Source organism: Pseudophryne corroboree, chromosome 1, assembly GCF_028390025.1.
Source record: "Pseudophryne corroboree isolate aPseCor3 chromosome 1, aPseCor3.hap2, whole genome shotgun sequence".
NCBI classification, from domain to species: domain Eukaryota; kingdom Metazoa; phylum Chordata; class Amphibia; order Anura; family Myobatrachidae; genus Pseudophryne; species Pseudophryne corroboree.
The window spans coordinates 397803739-397826344 of NC_086444.1; the positions used below are offsets into that span (position 1 = coordinate 397803739).

A 22606-nucleotide genomic window follows, 5' to 3' on the forward strand; every position below is an offset into this window, starting at 1 on the left:
GGCGGGACAGGACGCCATTTTAGGGGCGCAGTCCGGGCAATGCAGGCATGCCCAGACCGTGTGGGGTGGCGGGCCGTGGCGGCTGCGTGGAGCTGCGCTGGTAGGGAGCTACTCTTCAGGTACAAAAGCATTGCCGCCGTGCGATGCTGTTGTACCTGTGCGGGGGGAGGGCCAGACAGGCGGGGCGGACTAGCCCTGTGCTGGGCATCCCCCCGCAAGTCAGAGTGGCTGATTGTAATTTTGCACGGCTACAATCATGTCTGAATTAGCTCCATTGTGAGCAAAAACTTCCAGAAAAGAAATCACTTATTGTTCATTCAACTATGATCTAATCCCAAATGTAAAAAATGTAATAATTCCTTTTTGACAAAAGTGATGATTTTTCAGTGTGGGTTAAAGCATAAATTCTTTAAAAGCAAAATCAACTTGGTTTAAAATAAAAAAAAAGACAAAAAAACCCACTGATTTAAGTCTAGCAGTAAAATCTACATATTGAATTAGCCTTGATAGCTTACTGCACAAGGTTAAGGGTTACAGCCCCAGAATTTTACACCTGCCGCGATAAGGGCAGAAAGTCCAACAACACAGATTTCTGTTCGAACTTAAGGAGGAGGATAACCGAAATATGCATTAAGTGCAACCTGCAGGATTACTATGGGCTATAACTGAATTGAATTTCACGACTAATCATAAATTCAAAGGTAATTTTATTCAGCCCTTAGAGTTACATAAGTTACATAATTATTAACATCTGGTGCATAAACTATAATCAGTATTTTTATTTCGTTAAACTGGCATCTCATCTATTTATGTAACAATGATAAAAATAGGTAATTAGTGTAATAACTGATTTATAAAATACATTTTCAGCATGATTATATTTTCCAGTTCTTTATGATTGGAAATCAATTGATGTCAGCAATTTTAAATGTCAGTAAGTTCACCCTACAGGCTATAGTATATGGCTGTAGGCATATTTTACATAATTATCTAAGTGTATTGTGTCACTAGTTACCTATGTTATATTATGGTTCAAGAACATATTTCAGTCTTTCTACCATTTTTTCTTTTAAATATAACGTAAAGAAGCATTGTTGTGTTTTTTGTGTCTCTACATACAGTATATGCTAAATCACAGAGATATACAATATTCAGTAACTTCCCCCTTGAAAGTGTTGCCAATCACTTAAATGCACACATATTCAAATGATATATCATGCCCAATCTCTTTTCTAAAGTGATCCCAGTTATTGCACATATCGCGCCCCTTAGTAATCAGGTGTAGCTGTGTAAAGTGTTGGGCGCCTCGTTACCCCAGGGGTAGCTAGCTGAAATCATGATACCACACCCGTCAACAGAAACAAAACGGGTGTGGAAGGGGGCGGAATGAATTGAATACCGCCCTATGACGGGGGGTAATTCCAAGTTGATCGCAGCAGGAAATTTTTTAGCAGTTGGGCAAAACCATGTGCACTGCAGGGGAGGCAGATATAACATTTGCAGAGAGAGTTAGATTTGGGTGTGGTGAGTTCAATCTGCAATCTAAATTGCAGTGTAAAAATAAAGCAGCCAGTATTTACCCTGCACAGAAACAAAATAACCCACCCAAATCTAACTCTCTCTGCAAATGTTATATCTGTCCCCTCTGCAGTGCACATGGTTTTGCCCAACTGCTAAAAAGTTTCCTGCTGCGATCAACTTGGAATTACCCCCTATGACTTTCCTACTGTAGTGATAGATTCTGGATGACAATCTGCTTCCTCGCAGTTACTAGTAGTGGGAACAACATCGCCAAGTCTCTCTCAAACAGGCATATACATATACGTAGCTGTAAAATGGCTATAAAAAAGCCACCCATCCAAAGAGTGAGCTTCTATGATTTTGTAAACATGACACATTACGCAGGAGTAACCCCTTGCACTGTTATTGATTTTGTTTGAATATTTTATCAGTTGGCTCAAACAGGCATTTAGTGTAGGTTAATAGTCAAAAGAGAATTTCTGATCAATTCACCGCACAAATGTGGTGATAATTAAAAGGTCACAGGGAACATGCCTTTGATACTACTTTGCTTAAAATAACAAAAACAAAACTGTATTATGTTGCACAGGGCTAGCCGCCCCGCATGTCTGGCTCTGCCACGTCGCAGAAGTGCAAAAGCATCGCACATCGGCAATGCCTTTGCACTTTAGGAGTAGCTACCGGCCAGCGCAACTTTTGCATGCTGGCCGGGAGCTACTCGTCGCTGCCCGGGTCGCAGCGACTGCGTGTGATGTCACACAGCCGCTGCGGCCCGCATCCCGCACGGTCCGACCACACCTGCATTGGCCGGACGGCGCCCACAAAATGGCGCCCAAACGCCACCATGCCGCCCCGTCCCGCGCAGCGACCACCTCTGCTTGTCAATCAGGCAGAGGCGATCGCTAGGCAACGACAGCTGTTGGCTGCCAGCCATGCGCCGGCGCACTGCGGCACTGGCGCATGTGCAGTTCTGACCTCATCGCTGCACTGCGATGAACTGCAGCAAGCGATCAGGTCAGAATGACCCCCATTGTCTGATATGTTTTCAAACATGAGTGCTTGTTCTATCTTTTATGCATATTAGACATGCCAAGTGACCCCATTTTCTGTAAGTAACTATTGATGTGAATTTGGAGTTGTATGTAGTATGTATATGTTATATTATTATGTTTAAGAATAATTTATATCCCAAATGCTCCACGCCTTGACTTCCCTCTTCTCAGCAATTAATCAGTCCAACACGTGACTGCAATCAAAATGAAGAGAGAAGCCCAGCAGCAGAGCATTTTGTACCTGGTAGATAGGATCATTTTGGAGGTTCTGTACCTCTTTGTGTAGTCTATTCATAGTACAGACAGGCCCAGGTATAAGATCTTGTCCCATTATATATTATCAACATTTAAACATTAGCCAATGGCTTTTCATTTATTTATTTTAGACTTCAGGACAGTGTTTTCCAACCTCGGTCCTCAAAGCACACCAACTTAATTAGTGCCTCGCATATTTTTATTTAACCATCTGTAGTAGCATGGATGTCCTTAAAAAGTTAAAACTTGGGCTGCTAGTGGGCCTTGAGGAATGAAGTTGAAAAACACTACTATAGGCTGATGTACAGTAGCTATTGGGCCATGTTGCACTTTGGAAGAAAACTGCATTAAGGTGCAAACAAATATATTCTAGCCATGATAACAGCATCATATGCAAAGTATTGCAAGTCAGAAGTCAAAAAAAAAGTGTGTTATTATAGAAAAAGCCAGCAAACTAATATCTTAACCACCCCTATCCTGCTTGTACAGAAATAGAATGTGTAAAAAGAATGAGGAATTGTGATTCATATTAACTGTAATTAACTAACTGTAATTAAATACTATATGTATAACTACACTCCATTCAATATTAATCCTTCTAAAGGGTTAGCATTCTGTAAATTATTTGGTATCTGTGCTCTAGGTCGACCATGGAAAGGTTGACAGTCATTAGGTCTACCACGAATGGTTAACATGCTTTAGGTCGACATAGACAAAAGGCCGACATGGTTAATAGGTCGACGTGTAAAAGGTCGATGGTGCTTATGATCGACACAGCCTTTTTGGAGGGTTTAGCATTTTAATAATACTTTTTCATACTTGCCCTTGCCTGACACCTTGCCTAAAGCGCAAGCCATGCGAGGGGATGTGGTACACTAATTGTATTTCAACGTGCTATGATGGCGTAAAAGACACCAAAAAAAACCATTTGTCATGTCGACCTTTTAGGTGTCGACCTTTTGACCCTGTCGACCTTACCTACTGTGGTCCAAAGTAAAAGTTTTTATTGTTGCTTGGGAGAACCAATGCCACTGATTCCCAGAACCCAACTCCTTGGTATGCAAAGGAGGTCCAGGGATACCTTCATCATCTCTGCACAGAGAAACCCTTTGCCATACAGTACCTCCCAATCATCCTGATTGAAGTAGTAATGCTCTGTCCTGATGTCCCACCCGTGCCCTGCACACAGGGCCGGATTTAGGCAGGTCGTGGCCCAGGGCATCCAAGGTTGTAGGGGCCCCCACTATTGCAGAGAGACAGTGCGCCCGGGTACATGGGCATGGCTTGGTGACAAGGGAGCATGGCCTCCAGCGCAATGAAGAGCTGGAGATCTACCCCCTCCCGTTTCAATCATGCTGGGGGGCTTGTCCAGCAATCTCGGAGCTGCTGGAAAGCCCACAGCCACTCCTGGAGCCAGCAGAGTCTGTGGATGATGGGCTCATGTGCCAGTCATCCATTCTCTGCTACTTTGCAATGCAAAGTAGCGGTGTCAGACTCAGACCATCCTCCCCAACTGCCGCCACCCTCGGGACACTGCAGTCCGTGGATGGGACACCATGACAGCTGGGAGGTATGCAATGTGTGAGGGCCCCTAGTGTTTAGGGGCCCCAGGACGGCTGCCCCTGTCGCCCCTCCCTTAATCCGCCCATGTGTGCACATCATCCACATTGTGGATGCTGGAACAACAGTTTCAATACTGTAGGTGGGAGGTATACTTTGCAGGTCATGCATGTGCAGTCAGCCGGTCTTCTCTTGTAAGTTCTGTAACAGTTTAGGAGATCGCGGGAACAGCTATATTTCGGAGCATCTTTCCCCACACCGGAGCAATATAAATTTGCTCTGGTAAATAAGTATCCACTGGTGCAACTCATGGCAAGTCCAATACTTAATTATTGGGGGCCAGATAGCCGCAATGGTTAATTCTTCCACATGCTTTTTAATCTAAATAACTGAATACTTTGAGTACTTGCATGTTTGCATAGACGTAACAACAGTAGGTGCAGCTGCTACGTGGCCCGGGTCACCTCCAGGGCTCGCCCCTTCCAGTATTGCTCACCTCAACTATTTGAGAGGTACATGTGGATGGTGCTGGCAGCAGGTGATAAATACATTTGCAGGGAAGTATAGATATTAACATGTAAAGACAAACAACATGTGGCCCTTCCAGCATGATTTAAAGTATAAAACCTTGGAAGCTACATTGCTACACACTGATGTTAACAACAGAGGTATTCCATTTTTAAACCTCATCACTACACCTTCTGGAACTTAGGGGCCTATTTACTAAGCCCTGGATGGAGATAAAGTGGACAGAGAAAGTACCAGCCAATCACGTCTTAACTGCCATGTCACAAGCTGTGTTTGAAAAATGACAGTTAGGAGCTGATTGGCTGGTGCTTTGTCACCGGACACTTTATCTCCATCCTAGGCTTAGTAAATAGACCCCTTAGTGTAAATGCATACAGAACATGGATTACACAACCATTTGTCGAAATATTGACATTGTGAGCTGTTTTCACTAGGAAGCTTGTCTGCCTGAAAGTCGCCACATTAACAGTCAAGGAAATGAAGGTTATACTGTATGCTTGTTTTTTCTGGATGAAATAACTGGCAGTTAAATACAGGGACATCAGCGCTGAATTATACATGTTCTCTTGTGCACATGGCTCTTGTTATTAGCCAACTTATTTCTACATTACAGCTTTGTGAGGCACATGCTGTAGCTACAATAAAAAAACAAGCACAAATAGGACATAATTAGAGATATCTCTTAATGAAGAGAGGATGTAGAACTTCCTATGTTTCACCATCGTCATCCCATCTCCAATTATATATTATACATTTTGCAGAATGCAGAATTTATAAATGTTGAGCCAATTCTACCCATGGCAAAAGATGAGTTTGGTATGCGTGTTCATCACTCAAAATGTCAACATTCAGAACAGGGATAGTATGTGCCCGTAATTTCAACTGGGTAATAATAACAATAATACTAATACTAATATGTAAAACATTCTAACAATTTAAAATGCAGTAAATTGTAATATTAATAGGTCGACATTACTGGTTTGGGATCAAATCCCAAGAATTTTTAACCTCTGCAAAAAGGCCTGTTACTGTACCTTCATAAATTGATTTACAGAAATTTCTACTGTAACTGCTTATTTCTTGTATTATCAGCACTCATTAACTGCCAAAGCATAGTGCACCATTATATTTGGTGATATCAGTTACCCATTCTTGCACAGAAGTGCATGAGTTTGCGGAACATAAAATGTCACGATAGTGGAATTTTGTGTGGTTCAGTGGGAGGAATTATGCAGAGCAAAGATTTTTCCTTGACTTGATAGCAGTGGGTTACTTGCCTATACATATCGCCCAACATGCCTGCCCCACCCAATTTTGGTGGGACAGGCATGTTTTCCATGAACTGTCCCGCTGTCGCACCCGGGGGCCGCAGTGTCCCACAGTTTTGGTGTTGGGGGGGGGGGGGGGGGGGGGCAGTTGGGAAACCCTCTCACTTGCTGCTCTGCTTAGCAGAGACGTGGGGAATGGCCGCTGTGCGCATGCGCACCGTATCTATTCCATGGGAGAGAGGGATGGGGGGGACAGCAGCAGCTCACAGAGTGCTGGACATGCCCCCACAATTATGAAAATGGGGAAGTGCCCCCCAATCACAGCACTTCCTGCAAAGCCACGCCCCTTAGCGGTGGGGCTACGCCCCCTAATTTTGGGCGCGCATCCTCCTCAAGACCTTCAAAATTAGGAGGTATGCCTACCTAAGCTTGGAAATGTATAAAGTGTCAAAAGATACAGCAAAGTAATGAACAACCAGCTTCTGTCATTTTACTTTATCTCTCTCCAAGCTTTTATAAATCTGCCCCAGGTGTGGATAAAATAATCAAATGTAACTTTTTGCCCCATTTCTAAATTGTGAAAACCTTACACCAGGCATTTTTTCAAAGCAGTGGATTACAAACCACAATGCCTGTTTTGATATAAAGCGGTAAAGCATTTTTAGACATGATTCAAAATGACTGAGAGTGGTCACACTGCATATGAAATAAGTATGATTCCATGCCTATACAAAGGTGTTTGATTTTCAGTCGAATAATCATTGAAATGCAGTCACACAAATAAATTTAGAAACAATTTATAATACAGATGCATCCAGAACACAAATAGGACAGTCATTATCATCAGACTGCCCGCATATTGGGGGTCATTCATGTGGGGTTGGAGTTGCTATCACTGCTGCTTCCTTGAAGGTGACACTGATAGCACTGTATTGTAATGCAGCAGGAGGCATCTATTACAAGCAGACGCCTACTGCTGCAGTAGTGATCCGAACTGCATCCTAGGATACAGCATCGGCTCTCTCTCCCACCATCGGGCGGCTTGTGGCACCCATAGTGCAAGCTAGCCATCACAGAGGCCAGGGAATCTCCGTCCTACGACGGAGATCCCTGGACTCTTCCCATCCCCTAAACGGCGGTGACACGCCTTCATTTTCACAAATGGAGGCCATCGTCACCCCCCAGATAGCAGCAGAGTGTCGCAGTACCCCGTTCTGTATATGCGTAAAGAACTGAAAATCGGTACTTTGCAACGATGAGGTCAGGTGCAACCGCACGTGAATGAGGCCCAATAAAGTCTGTAATTGAAAAATGCATCTGATCGATGTTGGTTTCATAATCCCCATTTCTGTTATGAGTACAGAGTAGCAAATTGCTCTTTTTAATAATTTAGTGAAGAGGATTTTTAAACCTGTTTCCTATCTTTTAAACAAGTTTAATATTCAATAGGCAACTTTTATAAATATGCCAAAATGATTGTCATATGCTCCTTACCTGCAATGATGTCTGATCTATGACGGATACAGTGGTGAATGGAGAATCTTCAGGCATTTCAAAACACACTTCAATGTTTTCCTGTGAATTATAAAATGTAACTATGTTTAGTTCAAAACCCAAATAAACCCAGTCTAACCTTAATACATTCCAATCTACCAACGTTATCCCCACAATAAAAGGAAGATGGCTACACAGGCTATCTAGGGTATTCAATTATCCGCAAATTTTTCACCCGAAAATTTTTCGCGACAATTGGGCGAAAATTGCAGCGAAAACGCTCCATTTTTCTACCTATTTAATTCCAAACGGGTTTCACCTGAAAATTCTTGCAGTGAAAAGTGCAGATGAAAATGGGGAAATCAGCCTGTACCCCAAAAAATGCTAAACTAACATAAGAAAACAGAAGAGAAGTGTATTAGAGATCACATTAGAGAGTTTTTGGGGACTTAAATTGTGTGAAATGGCTGTTATATGCATTTTTTTTAAAAATGCAAAAAAATTATAGAACGCAAGTTTTTTTTTTTAGGAAAATAAATGCTCTCATTAAATTTGGGGTACATGAAAATGGGTATAAGTATATATTTGGGTCATTTTAGGGTACTTTAAAAAAAAAAAGTGGAAACAAACCGATTACTCCCATCTGCAAGCCTAAAAACACTTGTCCCACTCATAAAGCACCCCAATATACCTGTCCCATACCTTGAACCCCAATTTCCATCACTTTGTACTTTTTCACCCCAAAAATGTCATTATTGGCCAATTAAAAATAATTAAAAACCTCAACGTGCCTAATTAGTCATTAAGCGGGGGTGTCCCAGGAGTTCTGTACCATATCCAAACATTTTTACCTTAAAATAGTGACTTTTCCCAACTTTTCACCTGCTTCAGAGTAGGTGAAGTGAAATTAGTGAAAAAATGATCACCGATAAATTTTCCAGGAAAATTGAATAGGCTGTAATTGCGTTTCGCGGGAAAAGTCCGGTTTTTCGCACGAAAACCGGACTTTTCACGCGAAAAGTCCGTTATCGCTGCTAATTGAATATACCCTTATATCTCTTATGTTTATGGGAAATGATTGCTCAAGTCATGTATCCCTGTGTTAGTGTAAAACAGTCACAGTCAGTATGTAAGTCACCCTAGATGTTTTCCCATAATAACTGCTACTAAAAAGTACATATAACAATTAACAAAGCGGTACAAGGAATGGGGACTGAATGGGGACTTTCCAGCAAACACAAGCTGAGTTATAGCAGATAATTATTGTCAAAAGCTAGATTTTTATACAACAAAACCCAAATAATTCAGTATCTGTGCGGACATTTTCTATTACAGATGATTAGGTATTACATTTAAAATAAATTAAAATTTTCATTGCAGATTTGACAAGTTAGGGCCTAAATCAGACCTGATCGCAGCAGCAAAATCTTTCTCAAATGGGAAAAAGCATGTGCACTGTAGGTGGGGCAGATGTAACATGTGCAGAGAGAGTTAGATTTGGGTGGCTTATATTGTTTCTGTGCAGGGTAATACTGGCTGCTTTATTTTTACACTGCAATTTAGATTTCAGTTTGAACATACCCCACCCAAATCTAACTCTCTCTGCACGTTATATCTGCCCCCCCACCCCCCACCTCCCCTGCAGTGCACATGGTTTTGCCCATTAGAGTAAAAATGTGCTGCTGTGATCAGGTCTGAATTAGGCCCTTAGCCCTGAAAGTTTAAGCAACAACTAATCTTACCTCTCTAAACCTCTCTAGAGGAGTGCTGAAGGTTCTTTTGTAGGACAAGGACTGCAGGCGCTCCTGTATGTAATTATGGCAAAGCTCCTCAAATGTTGCAGCCCTCTCTTTCTTCTGGTGACGTGGATTCTGAAACCCAGGAATATCCACCACCATAATGGAGGCCAATGTTAAAAGACTGGAGGACAAAGACCTTAGAAGAGGAAAATCAGGAATAAATGTCACTAGATCACTATTTCATGTCCTACGCTGCGTACAAATGGAATTTAAACATCAGCCATGGTATGCCTTCGGTATAATCTGTATTTATTACAGTGTAATCCATGATACCTGTATGCTATCACCAATCATTTACTTAAGTAGCTCAGACCATTTGACATCATATAAATCAATGAGCCCTGTTTTTATCCTTAAGTATTTCTTTGTTCACTACATAGTAAGTTTAACAAACAGAGAAAAATGCAAAAGTGCCTTTTAAGGAAAGAACGTCTTCAGTTTCATCATTTGCTGAATTGAGGCCCATTCAGGAGTCCCGCAAATATTTAAAAAAATGAATGAAGGCAATGTGCATCACAGTAATTATCAATAACATAATTTGAAGGTTTTGAAACCCTGATAAAAAAAATGTTCCAGTTGCTACTTATACAAGTGTGTATACTATGTGCCTAAAGCAGTCATAGGTACATCAACCTATAGGGTGCAAGTACAAAAGCGGGAACATTCCACGACTAGCAGACTGCACAACCCACAATAAGCAGACTGCACAACCCACGATCAGCAAACTGCACAACCCACGATCAGCAAACTGCACAACCCACGATCAGTAAACTGCACAACCCACGATCAGCAGACTGCACAACCCACGATCAGCAGACTGCACATCCCACGATCAGCAGACTGCACATCTCACGATCAGCAGACTGCACATCCCACGATCAGCAGACTGCACATCCCACGATCAGCAGACTGCACATCCCACGATCAGCAGACTGCACATCCCACGATCAGCAGACTGCACATACCACTATTAGCAGACTGCACATGCCACGATCAGCAGACTGCACATGCCACGATCAGCAGACTGCACATCCCAAGATCAGCAGACTGCACATCCCACTATTACCAGACTGCACATCCCATGATCAGCAGACTGCACATCCCACTATTAGCAGACTGCACATGCCACGATCAGCAGACTGCACATGCCACGATCAGCAGACTGCACATCCCAAGATCAGCAGACTGCACATCCCACGATCAGCAGACTGCACATCCCACGATCAGCAGACTGCACATCCCACTATTACCAGACTGCACATCCCACGATCAGCAGACTGCACATCCCACTATTAGCAGACTGCACATGCCACGATCAGCAGACTGCACATGCCATGATCAGCAGACTGCACATCCCAAGATCAGCAGACTGCACATCCCAAGATCAGCAGACTGCACATCCCACTATTACCAGACTGCACATCCCACGATCAGCAGACTGCACATCCCACTATTAGCAGACTGCACATGCCACGATCAGCAGACTGCACATGCCACGATCAGCAGACTGCACATCCCAAGATCAGCAGACTGCACATCCCAAGATCAGCAGACTGCACATCCCAAGATCAGCAGACTGCACATCCCAAGATCAGCAGACTGCACATCCCACTATTAGCAGACTGCACAACCCACGATCAGCAGACTGCACATCCCACGATCAGCAGACAGCACATCCCACGATCAGCAGACTGCACATCCCACGATCAGCAGACTGCACATCCCACTATTAGCAGACTACACATCCCAAGATCAGCAGACTGCACATCCCAAGATCAGCAGACTCCACATCCCACGATCAGCAGAATGCACAACCCACAATAAGTAGACTGCACAACCCACGATCAGCAGACTGCACATCCCACGATCAGCAGACTGCACATCCCACGATCAGCAGACTATACATCCCAAGATAAGCAGACTGCACATCCCACGATCAGCAGACTGCACATCCCAAGATCAGTAGACTGCACAATGCACATCCCAAGATCAGCAGACTGCACTTCCCACAGCTGTCACGATCCAGGTAATTCCTTATCAGTATTTACCTTCCAAATGCCTCCTGAGACTGTCCCAGTGTTCCAAGCCTGGATTCCATCTGCACTGTCTGTGTGCAGTACGCTGCATCTCATTGTCTCAAATCTCTTTACTGTGATTCTGGCAGCATCAGGGTTAAGTTTCACATGCAAGTTACAAACAATCTTTCCCTCCAAAAGCTAACATGGGCGCAGCCATGTGTTCCTAGTCACATGTTACCTTTCAGCCTATCAGCTGCACTCTGGTCTCAGCCTAATTATCCAGCAGCTGCACTCTAGACTCTGCTTAATCAGCCAGCCAATCCCTGCTTCCCAGCAGGTATAAATATCCTGTTCCTGGGGTGGAAAGAGGTCAGTGCTTCAATTGTCTTCAGTGATTCCAGTGTGCAGTTCTCCCATGGACTTTCTCTGCAGTACAGCCTGACTCTGCAGTGTCTCATCATTGCACCCTGTGACTGTCAGTTACCCGACACCGGCTTCCAGCTTCCAGCGGTGCTCTGCCCTGCCAGTAACCATCGGTGTTCCACCATCAATCTCCAGTAACCATCGGTGTTCTGCAATCGGTTTCCAGTAACCATCTGTGTTCCGCCATCGGTCTCCAGTAACCATCGGTGCTCCGTCATCGATCCCAAGTCACCATCGGTGCTCCATCATCGATCCCAAGTCACCATCGGTGCTCTGTCATCGATCCCAAGTCACCATCGGTGCTCTGTCATCGATCCCAAGTCACCATCGGTGCTCTGTCATCGATCCCAAGTCACCATCGGTGTCCTATCATCAGTATTCCTCTGAACTGTGTTTCCTATTACCAGTACCAAGTCATCAGTATTCCTCTGAATTGTGTTTAATAAACTCTTTATACTTTTTACAAAAATGTCTTGGTCACGCCTTCAGGCATTTGTTCTAAAGGTTCCCTGCATGTCCAAGAACCCTGTACTGCCTCCCAGGTACACATATACCCATACCTCCCAACTTTACAGTTACCGCGCGCGCTCCCGAAAAAGGGGCGTGATCTAAGAAAAAGGGGGCGTGGCTTCACGGGAGAGCCCGCAATCGCGAGCCACGCCCCGTTTTCATCACTGAGGGGGCATGCCCAGCGCTCTGTGAGCTGCTGGCATGCTCCCCCTCTCCCTCTGAATCCAGTGAATAGACGCTGTGCGCATGCGCACAGCGTCTATTCACCAGAGACTCCCAACTGCCCCCCCCCCCCCCCACCGCGGGACACTGCGGCCCGCTGGTGGGACAGCGGGACAGTCCCCAAAAAACGTGACTGTCCCGCGAAAATCGGGACAGTTGGGAGGTATGTATACCTCAGCCCCTACAACTGAGGCTTCCCCCTGGTCAGCACCAGCCCTCAGTTGTGACAACAATTAGTAGACTGCCCATCCCACGATCAGCTGACTGCACATCCCACAATTAGTAGACTGCACTTGTGGCTGGTTTACTCAGATACAAGAAATGTGCATTTCTGGACATCAACTGGGCATCTACATTCCAAATGCATGTAAAAGATGCATCTCGTCGAACTGTCATTGGCGTGTTGTGGATGTGTAGCCAGTTTCAGGGATGTGTATAAGGAAGGGATGCCTGTTTCTGAGGAATCTTTTTCACCCAGTATAGGGCTACAGTAAGTGCCAATACTAATGCTGAGAGCTGCGACTGCAGGCAGAAAACCAGTGGGTGGTGTAACCTTATGTATAAAGCTGTATGAATAATACTAACATTAGCTTAAGGTATTAAATCTGGCTGCTATGAATATACGCACTTTGTGCCTGACCCGAGTCAGGTCCACAATGTTAAAAAACAAGTGTCATGAATAAATAGAAAATTCCAGCCTAAAAGTTCATGGGATTTACATTAAATGCTAAAATAAACAATACCACAGTAAATTAAAATGTTATTTTTCACTAGGATAAGAGATGGCTTTTCAGGGCAGGGTAGAGTTCATTAGACTAAAACTGTTGATTTCACTAGACTTCATGATTTTACTATAATCCAAAACAGGGACGGATTATGGGTAGGGCAGCAGGGGCGGTCACCTCAGGGCCCCGACACATAGAGGATCCCACACAGTGACCACAAGTAGTGGAGGGCAGAATAGCATTTTGCTGTCTGCACTCCAGTTCTCTTCAGTGGCTCAGCTGTTTCTTGTACAGCTGCCACTGCGACGCTCATTGACCTGTGTGTCTGTTGGCGGCAGCAGTTCTCCTCTGTCTTCACCATGGTCTTCCGCACCTGCTCAATCAGTAGGTTGCTGTCCAGGTGCACTCTCTAGATGGTATCCACCTCACAGCACATCAGGTTCATGTCCGCGGCCAGCTCCCATCTCCCCTTAGCACACAGACTGACTGACACTGCTGCTGTGTGAGGAGAGGGAATGATGGAAACAGAGGAGCCAGGGCTGGACACAGCTTAAACATTGGCCATAGCCATTCCTCCACCTCAGTCACAGCTATAGCTCAGGCATGGTGTAGGGGGACCATCATACATTACACATATAAGGTCATAGCAAACCATAGGTGCAAACCAGCAAAACCCCTCCTAACAGCCATCTGGAAGCAACCGACATCTCCGTACCCGCATACCCTAGACCAAAGTACAGCAATGGTACTCTGCAATCCAGCCAATTTTTCCATACTTGGCTACATTACTTGTAGTGATTTAAGAACTTTAGTTCACAAGGATAAAAGCTACAGAACACTTTAAATATAATACTTTATATAAAGACAACAAGCAAAGAAGTTACAGATCTTAAATCATATACTAGTGACAACAAGAATATATAAAATCAGAATTAAGGCAGTGCCATCCTTCCAGTGCTGGCGGGCTGCCCCCTTATCATGATGTCATATGCTCATGGGGTGGGGCCGGCACAGAGCGCACTGCTGCATTAATAATTACAGTATACTGATATGGGGCCCCCATACGTTTGTTGCCCAGGGGCCCCAACAAACCTTAATCCGACCCTGATCCAAAACCCTTGAGATTACCATGATTATTTGGACTAGTCACCTCAAAGGAATGATCATGTTTATTATGTCATTTGTAAAATAACTGCACCTCTTTGAGCAGGTAAACTTCAGTTCACGTAGTGTGCTGCCTTACAATTATTTGATTAGTGCTATGACTACAGTATGCACTGGTTTGGACTGAAAGTTCGTACATAGGGGGTCATTCCGACCTGATCGCTCGCTGCAGTTTATCTCAGCGCAGCGATCGGGTTGTAATTGCACATGCGCCGGTGCCGTAGAGCACCAGTGCATGCCGGACGGCCGAATGCCGTCGTTTCCCTGCGACCGCCTCTGCCTGATTGACAGGCAGAGGCAGTCGCCGGGCGGGAGGGGGCGGCACGGCAGTGTTTGGCCGCCGTTATGGAGGCGCAGTCCGGCCAACGCAGGCATGGCCGGACCGTGCAGGGGGCAGGCCGCAACGGCTGCGTGATGTCACACGCAGCCGCTGCGACCAGGGGCAGCGACGATCAACTCCCGGCGAGCCGCAGGAGCTGCGCTGGCTGGGAGTTACTCCACAAGTACAAAAGCTTTTGTACTTGTGCAGGAAGGGGGGGGGGGGGCGGACTGACATGCGGGGCGGACTAGCCCTGTGTTGGGCGTCCCCCCGCATGTCAGGGAAGATGATCATAGCGGTGCTAAATTTAGCACAGCTACAATCAACTCTGAATGACCCCCATAGTACGATAGGCAAACCCCCCCGTTCCAGTTGCCTGGAAAAGGGTGCAGTATAAAGGGTGAAAGGAAGCTGCAAGCTGCTGCATATGTCCAGTACCAGCAGATTTTCCTATCTAGTCTGCTGAGAGTGTCTGTACTGTAGATCTGAGTGCTCAATCATTGCACCAGCAAGAGAATCTGGTAAGTGGCTTACCGTGATCGCTTTGCCTGCATATGTCTGAAGTACTGTACTGTATTACATAAACTGCAGACTATAGCTTGTTACATGGTAATTATGCATCCTTCATGGGCTGGCAACAACTGCTCTCAAATATTTGTAAACACCGCTACAGAAATCCTGCGTTTGCCCCTGAGTACAAAGTTATATCACTGTTTGAGTTACAACACTGCACACCTCTGCCTTAAGGGGGAAGTCAAACTTTTGAGCTTTTATGTGACTGATGAATACTTTCCTTACACCACACCGAAGTGCACAATGGGGGTCATTCCGAGTTGTTCGCTCGTAGCCGATTTTCGCAACGGAACGATTAAGGCTAAAATGCGCATGCGCATGGTTCGCAGTGCGCATGCGGTTAGTATTTTAACACAAAACTTAGTAGATTTACTCACGCCCGAACGAAGATTTTTCATCGTTGAAGTGATCGGAGTGTGATTGACAGGAAGTGGGTGTTTCTGGGCGGAAACTGGCCGTTTTCTGGGAGTGTGCAGAAAAACGCAGGCGTGTCAGGGAAAAACGCAGGAGTGTCTGGAGAAACGGGGGAGTGGCTGGCCGAACGCTGGGCGTATTTGTGACGTCAAACCAGGAACGAAACTTACTGAACTGATCGCTATTTGTGAGTAAGTCTCAAGCTACTCAGAAACTGCTAAGAAATTTCTATTCGCAATTCTGCTAATCTTTCCTTCGCAATTCTGCTAAGCTAAGATACACTCCCAGAGGGCGGCGGCCTAGCGTGTGCAATGCTGCTAAAAGCAGCTAGCGAGCGAACAACTCGGAATCACCCCCAATGAACCCTATAATTGAGTAACTTGTGCAGTATATTTAGCAAATTCTGAAAGTGGCTTTGGAAGAATAATAATTTTCCTCATTTTACTGTAGACACAAGCTGTGACAGTTACTGTATTTTACTGCTTGCAGTGTTTTAAAGCGATTTATATAAATATTGTAATAATCAAATAGGGTTTTTTTTAGCTACAAAGCTAATACTGTAAATTTTATGTTGTAGAATTTCAGAATAAATATTATAGTATAGATGTTATTGATGGTGCTTGCAGATGCATGCTGTATGTCCAGGGGCATAACTAGAACTTTGAGGGCCCCATAGTAAAATCTTGAAAGGGGCACCCCTCCCCCACACCATTGTCACTACAATTCCCCTTAGGGGAGCAGGAGATAGAGAAATAGGGGAGTGAGAGAGAGAGAGACGAGGGTGTCAGGGGGAGAGAAAGAGAAAGGATCAAGAAAGAAAGGGAGAGAAGGGGGTCAGAGAGAGACAGAAAAAGGGGTGAGAGGAGAAGAGAGAGAGAGAGAGAATCAGGGACAGATAGAAAAAGGGGTGAGAGGGGAAGAGAGAGTGAGAGGGCATCAGGGAGAGAGAAGGTGTCCGAGGGAGAGAGTGTGTCAGGGAGGGAGAGCAAAAGAGAAGGGAAGCAAGAGAAAATGAGAGTGTCAGGAAGAGAAAGACAGGGAGAGAGAAAACGAAAAAGAAAGATACAAACACACTGTCAGGGAGGGAGAGAGAGACAGTGCCAGGCAGAGAGAGAGGGAGGGATGGAGAAACAGTTCCAGAGAGAGAGAGACAGTATCAGGGAGAGAGAGAGTGCCAGGGAGAAAGATAGACAGTGTCCGAGAGAGAGAGAAAGTGTCAGGGAGAGAGAGAGGTAGACAGACAGTGTCAGCGGGAGAGAGAGACAGTGTCAGGGAGGGAGAGAGACAGTATCAGGGAGAGAGGGAGAGGTGGTGCCAGGGAGAGAGAGAGATAGTGACAGAGAGAGACGGGTAGATAGACAGTGTCAGCGGGAGAGTGTCAGTGAGAAAGAGATAGTGTCAGAGAGAGAGAGAGGGAGAGAGACCATATCATGGAGAGTGTGTCAGGGAAGAGAGGGAGAGAGAGATAGTGTCAGGGAGAAAGAGAGGTAGGGAGAGAGACAGTGCCAGGGAGAGACAGTGTAAGGGCATGAGAGCGGGAGAGACAGTGCTAAAGAGAGAGAAAGGGAGAGAGAGAGTGTCAGGGAGAGAGAGAGACAGTGTCAGGGAGAGAGAGGGAGACACTGTGTCAGAGAGAGAAATTATCAAGGAGAGTGTCAGGAATGGGGTGAGGGAGAGACATTGTCATGGAGAGAGAGTGTAGCAAGAGAGAGTGTCAGGGAGAGAGTGGAATTAATGAGAGAGAGGGGAGCGAGCAGGAGATACAGTGCCAGCTACAGCAGACATGCAGAGGTCTCTGATGGGGTGGGGCTGCATGGCATTAGGCCCCGTCCCTAAATGACCGCAAACCGCGGCACTACTGATCTGCTGTTGGTGCTTGGATGATCCTGCCAGGTAGGGCCTTCTCACACCATTGCCACATCCTCTTTGGCTGCAGGAGGCTCCTATCGGTGGCGGACATTCACCCATGGTTGGGGGTTGAAGGGGGAGTGGCGGTCCTCAGAGACAGCCCGTGACTGGGTGCAGGGTGGAGCAGTGGGCCCTGGAAGCAGCCGGGGGCCCCACAGCAGCTGCACCCCCTGCACCATCAGTAGTTACGCCGCTGTGTATGTCATAACCTATGCTGAATGTGAATGGCATCATTGCCATCAACTTGTTATACAGTAAGTGTTTTTTATACTGGAAGTGTTACAGTGTCTCTGCAGCCATGGTTTAGCATGACTGCACTTAGTAAAGTCACACTTCGGCAGCTCTCCAGAGTCCTGTGGTGATTTGCACATAGACCAATTTCAGTGCTTCCTTGAAGTGGAAATTTCTGATATTTATCATACGTAAAGACGATCAATAGTGAAGAGATTTATAATGGTGAATATTTTTAAAAGAAATAATAATATGCATTGAATTATATTAATATGTAGACAATATACCTATTAATAAGGGAGACAATAGCTGCAAAAAGCTCTTCGTACAGTCCGGCGGCCATTCCTTCCACACATTCCACTCCGCTCATTTTGGGCCCTGAGACAAATAAATACAGAATTAAACTTTTCCTAGAAGCTAAATCACTCTAGCATACTGGGTCAATGAAACGTTTGCTTTCAAAGAAATTGCCAAATTCAGACAATATACAAGAGAAAGGATGCAACAGTTTACTGTATTTCTGAACAAAATATCTGCTGAATCATTTATCATTAAACAAACTGATGTGCCCACTATCCATTAGCATCTTCTTGCAGATCATTAACATTGGCTGACCTTTCCCAGTTCTTAAGTGAGTGACTTATATTTAACCAGTATTTGTATTTTACTTCAAATGATCCCCAAAATGAATAATTTGCATTGAAGTACATTATAAATGATAAATAATGGAGATATGTGTTAATGACAATGAGAGTAAAGATAGAGACACAAGAAACACATTCTAATAATAGCAAGCAGATATTTTCTTAGGTAGTGCCTTTTGTATAATGATGTCTCTCTCTCCCCTTATCTTCCATTCATCCCTCTATCTTATTGTCCATTCTTGTCCCTTCTCATGCTGTCACATCCTAAATCCCCAGACTCTACTACAACCTGAATATTCTGTTTTAGCACAATGTGAGCTGTCACATTCTATTTTATTCAGTACACAAAGATCTGAACCTGTTTTTCGTGTTTAATATCCACTTGCAGCACCTTGGCCTGAATTAATTAGCCTAAGCTGTAGGAGACTCCCCCCCATCCCCCCCAGGTTTCTGCAACTGGAAGATAACTAATAAGAATTGGAACATATACCTGTGTACATAGAAATATAGGCCACATTACAAGATGTGTACATACCTGACAGCTGAGTGTCATGAAAGCCCTGCGGCAAACAGTGCTGTGTACATTGAAGTAGGAGAGGGTGTATTTCTGCAAAGGTCTACACAGTGTGCTGAACCTTTAATGAGTGGTCTTTGATCATATTGGGATAGAAATTTGGGACGTGGTTTGAACGGTTTGTAATATGTGACAGAGTAACACTGAATACTTCATGCTTCATATACATTCTAAACATTTCACATTTTGAGTTCAGGTGTCATTTAACGTACTAATGATAAATGTGTGGTACGGAATAAAAGCATATTCATAGTGCACAGTATGTTAGAAAAGTAAATAATTAGTATGAATGGTAGGGTCAAAATAGTTACTGTGTACAGGAGACCAAAAGTTCCTGCAATAAAAATATGTAGCCTCATAGCCACCTATGATCTGAACATGCAGCCCCATGACCACCAAATACTGACGGTGATTCTGAGCTGATCATAGATTAAAATCTCTGACACGCGAGGTGATACCCAGCACGTCCCTTCCCCCGCAGACAAGCTAAAGCATCGAACAGCAGCAATACTTTTGCATCTGTCTAGTTGCTCCCTGCGAAAGCTACCCGCCATGTTTTGGGACGCCCCGCAAATGGTCTAGACACACCTGAGTCTGGACCACGCCCCCCCAATGCCGCCAACACACCCCCTCCTGCCCCTCGACCGCCTCTGCTTGTCAATCAGGCAGAGGCGATCACACAAGTGAGATGCCGTCGCATCTCACTTTGTGCACACGCGCAGTGCGGCTTCTGCGCGTGCGCACACTACATCAGGAATCATACTGCAAATGTTGCTGCTGCAGCGTTCCAGCCTGAATTAGGCCCACAGTTCTAAACACCAACCATATATGCAGTACCATGGTTAGCATAGAGCACCCATGATGACAGTATACATATGACATAAGAGCCCAATACCTCCATAATAGCCCATGATGACAGCATATACAGCCCCTTACCACTATAAAATCCTTATGTCAATGCTAACATAACTTTTTCCTGCCAGTAGAGTATATTCTCTCAAACTGGGATACAGGTACAACACTGATAATCCGGCACCCTTGGTTCCAACACTGTGCCGGAATATCCATATTGACAGATTATCGATGGTACATACAGCAGCATACCGACAGTTTACCCTATCACCCCCACCCCCTAATTCTAAACCTCCCATAGCCTGTCTCCCTCCCAAAGCCTAACTAAGTCCTCCTGCAGCCGAAGCACCACCACCCCGCTGCACTTAAACCTCTCGGTGCCTGACTCCCCATGCTACCTAACTGTACCCTGCAGCCTAACGGAGCCCTCCCACAGCCTAACTGAGCTGTCCTGCAGCCTGACTGAGCCCTCTCGCAGCCTAACTGAGCCCTCTCGCAGCCTGACTGAGCCCTCTCACAGCCTGACTGAGCCCTCTCGCAGCCTGACTGAGCCCTCTCGCAGCCTGACTGAGCCCTCTCACAGCCTGACTGAGCCCTCTCACAGCCTGACTGAGCCCTCTCGCTGACCAACTCTCCCCCCTCCCTTGCAGCCTAATTCCTTCCCAGTGCCTGATGTGTCTGGATTAAAAGAGGTGCTGGACCATCAATCCACCAACAGGATCAGATTCAGATTTGCAAGGAGGTGGAGCAGATGTAATATGTTCAGACAGATTTAGATTTGGGTGTGATGTGTTCAAACTGAAATCTAAATTTTAGTGTAAAAATAAAGCTGCCTAACATTTGTGGGTTACATGCAAAAGCACCAGTATTTACCTTGCACAGAAAAACATAAATGCATTTGTTCCCTATGTATGGCAACATACTTTGTTCTAGACACAAAGTTACTTTTTTTGCTTTGTTTACAAATCTGAAATCAGGCCCAAAGTTCACCTTAGAAAGTAAAACTATTCATTGGCATTTCTATAATGGGTGCAATGTCATATTTTAATCCAGAATTTATCTCTCCGGAGTCCAGCATCGGGCGCTGCAGCCACGGCAAAAATCGCAGCCAAAATGGTCGCCACGCATGCCCAGTAGTTTATTTGGTAACCGGAACATGGCGGGCACCATGTTTACGCAAACCTGCGCATGCGCAGCAGACTCTGGCACGATGCCGGAGACTACTGCGCCGCACAGAGGAGGGGGCCCAACCAAAGTCTGTACAGGGCCCCCCTCTCCTCTATTAAACTATTATACTAAAGTGTTAATCCAATCAACTAAAAAGTGTGTAACCCTGCAAGTAGTAATCTGTGCAACCAGAGATGGAGCCCTGTTTTCGACAAGACCTTTAACTGTTAAACCATGTCAGCTATAGTAGCAAGTCCAACAAGGTCTATTATAGAACACTAAAAACAAAACATACAGATAGGGTACATTGTTTTGGCATAAATGGCATGATCCAACAACATGGAAAACCACCCTATAACAGCTTGGATCCTTCTATTAAATCCTGTGATCAAAGGGGTAAGTACAAGTACAAAGGGGTAAGTACAAGCAAGACGTTATAGACACTGTGCAAAAAGTGTTCAATTGTGCTTTTGTTTTATTAGGAATGTATCTTTATCTATAAAAATGCTTTAAAAATTTACTTTTTAAATATAGTGATAGCAGGCTATAGGAAGGCAACATAAAAGGAAACATTTGCACAACAAGATACATATTTGTAGACAAGTATTATTTTAGGATTTAAATTGGTTTATGTAAATTAATTTTGAAGGCTGAGGATATATTGTGTCATTTTTAACAGGATGTAGAACTAGATGTACTGCAAAGGAGATTTGCAGCTAATATGCTAAACCTAGTAATCATATCTGTGGGCCAAAATTAGTTCTAACATAGAGAAGAAAAACAGCAGAAGATAGAGTATAATCCAGCCAAATGGTCTTTATACAATGCCAATTTCTATGCTCAAACATTTGAAATCTTGGCAGAAGACGATCTGTACACCTGGGCTGGTTGCTAGGAAACTGTTCACCTTAGATCAGCCTGGAGACTATTCTGGGTTCTCTGCTTGGCAGATATCTGAATAATAAGACTGCTGATCATTAGAGCACAAATATCAAAGGTCCCAGGCCAAACATCCCATGGACAGAGTTAAACTCATCTGGGAACCTAATATAACTCCTAGCAAAGATATCTGTAACAAGGACATTATGACAAAGACTCATATGAGCTATGCCCATTGCATTGTGAAATTGTTGCTTAAGTTTGTGCCCAATTTTGCCAATTGTCAGCAAATTTGCAGTACAATTCTGGCAATATGCACACTTTAAAAATTAACTGCATCAAGATTGAAGCAACTTGTACTGATTTTACTGAAATAACTGGATGCCTTTATTAGTAATATGAAAATTTACAGATTGCACTGTAGCCCAGAAAAATTAATTAGCCTATAACTAGGGCTTAAGTCTAAAAATAGGACTTTAATTACCTACCGGTAAATACTTTTCTCG

General features: G+C 44.5%; 1 protein-coding gene across 6 annotated transcripts in view; it reads right to left on the minus strand.

Moving 5' to 3' along the window:
* MYO18B (myosin XVIIIB) overlaps positions 1–22606 on the minus strand; it is a 1127577-nt gene that overhangs the window by 637786 nt on the left and 467185 nt on the right. For all 6 annotated transcript variants that reach the window (XM_063913212.1, XM_063913213.1, XM_063913208.1 and 3 more), the window contains exons 15-17: positions 18272–18362; positions 9421–9613; positions 7679–7759 (exon numbers count right to left, since the gene is read on the minus strand). In XM_063913212.1, the coding sequence (XP_063769282.1) occupies positions 7679–7759; positions 9421–9613; positions 18272–18362 (365 nt within the window). The remainder of the gene's footprint in view (positions 1–7678; positions 7760–9420; positions 9614–18271; positions 18363–22606) is intronic.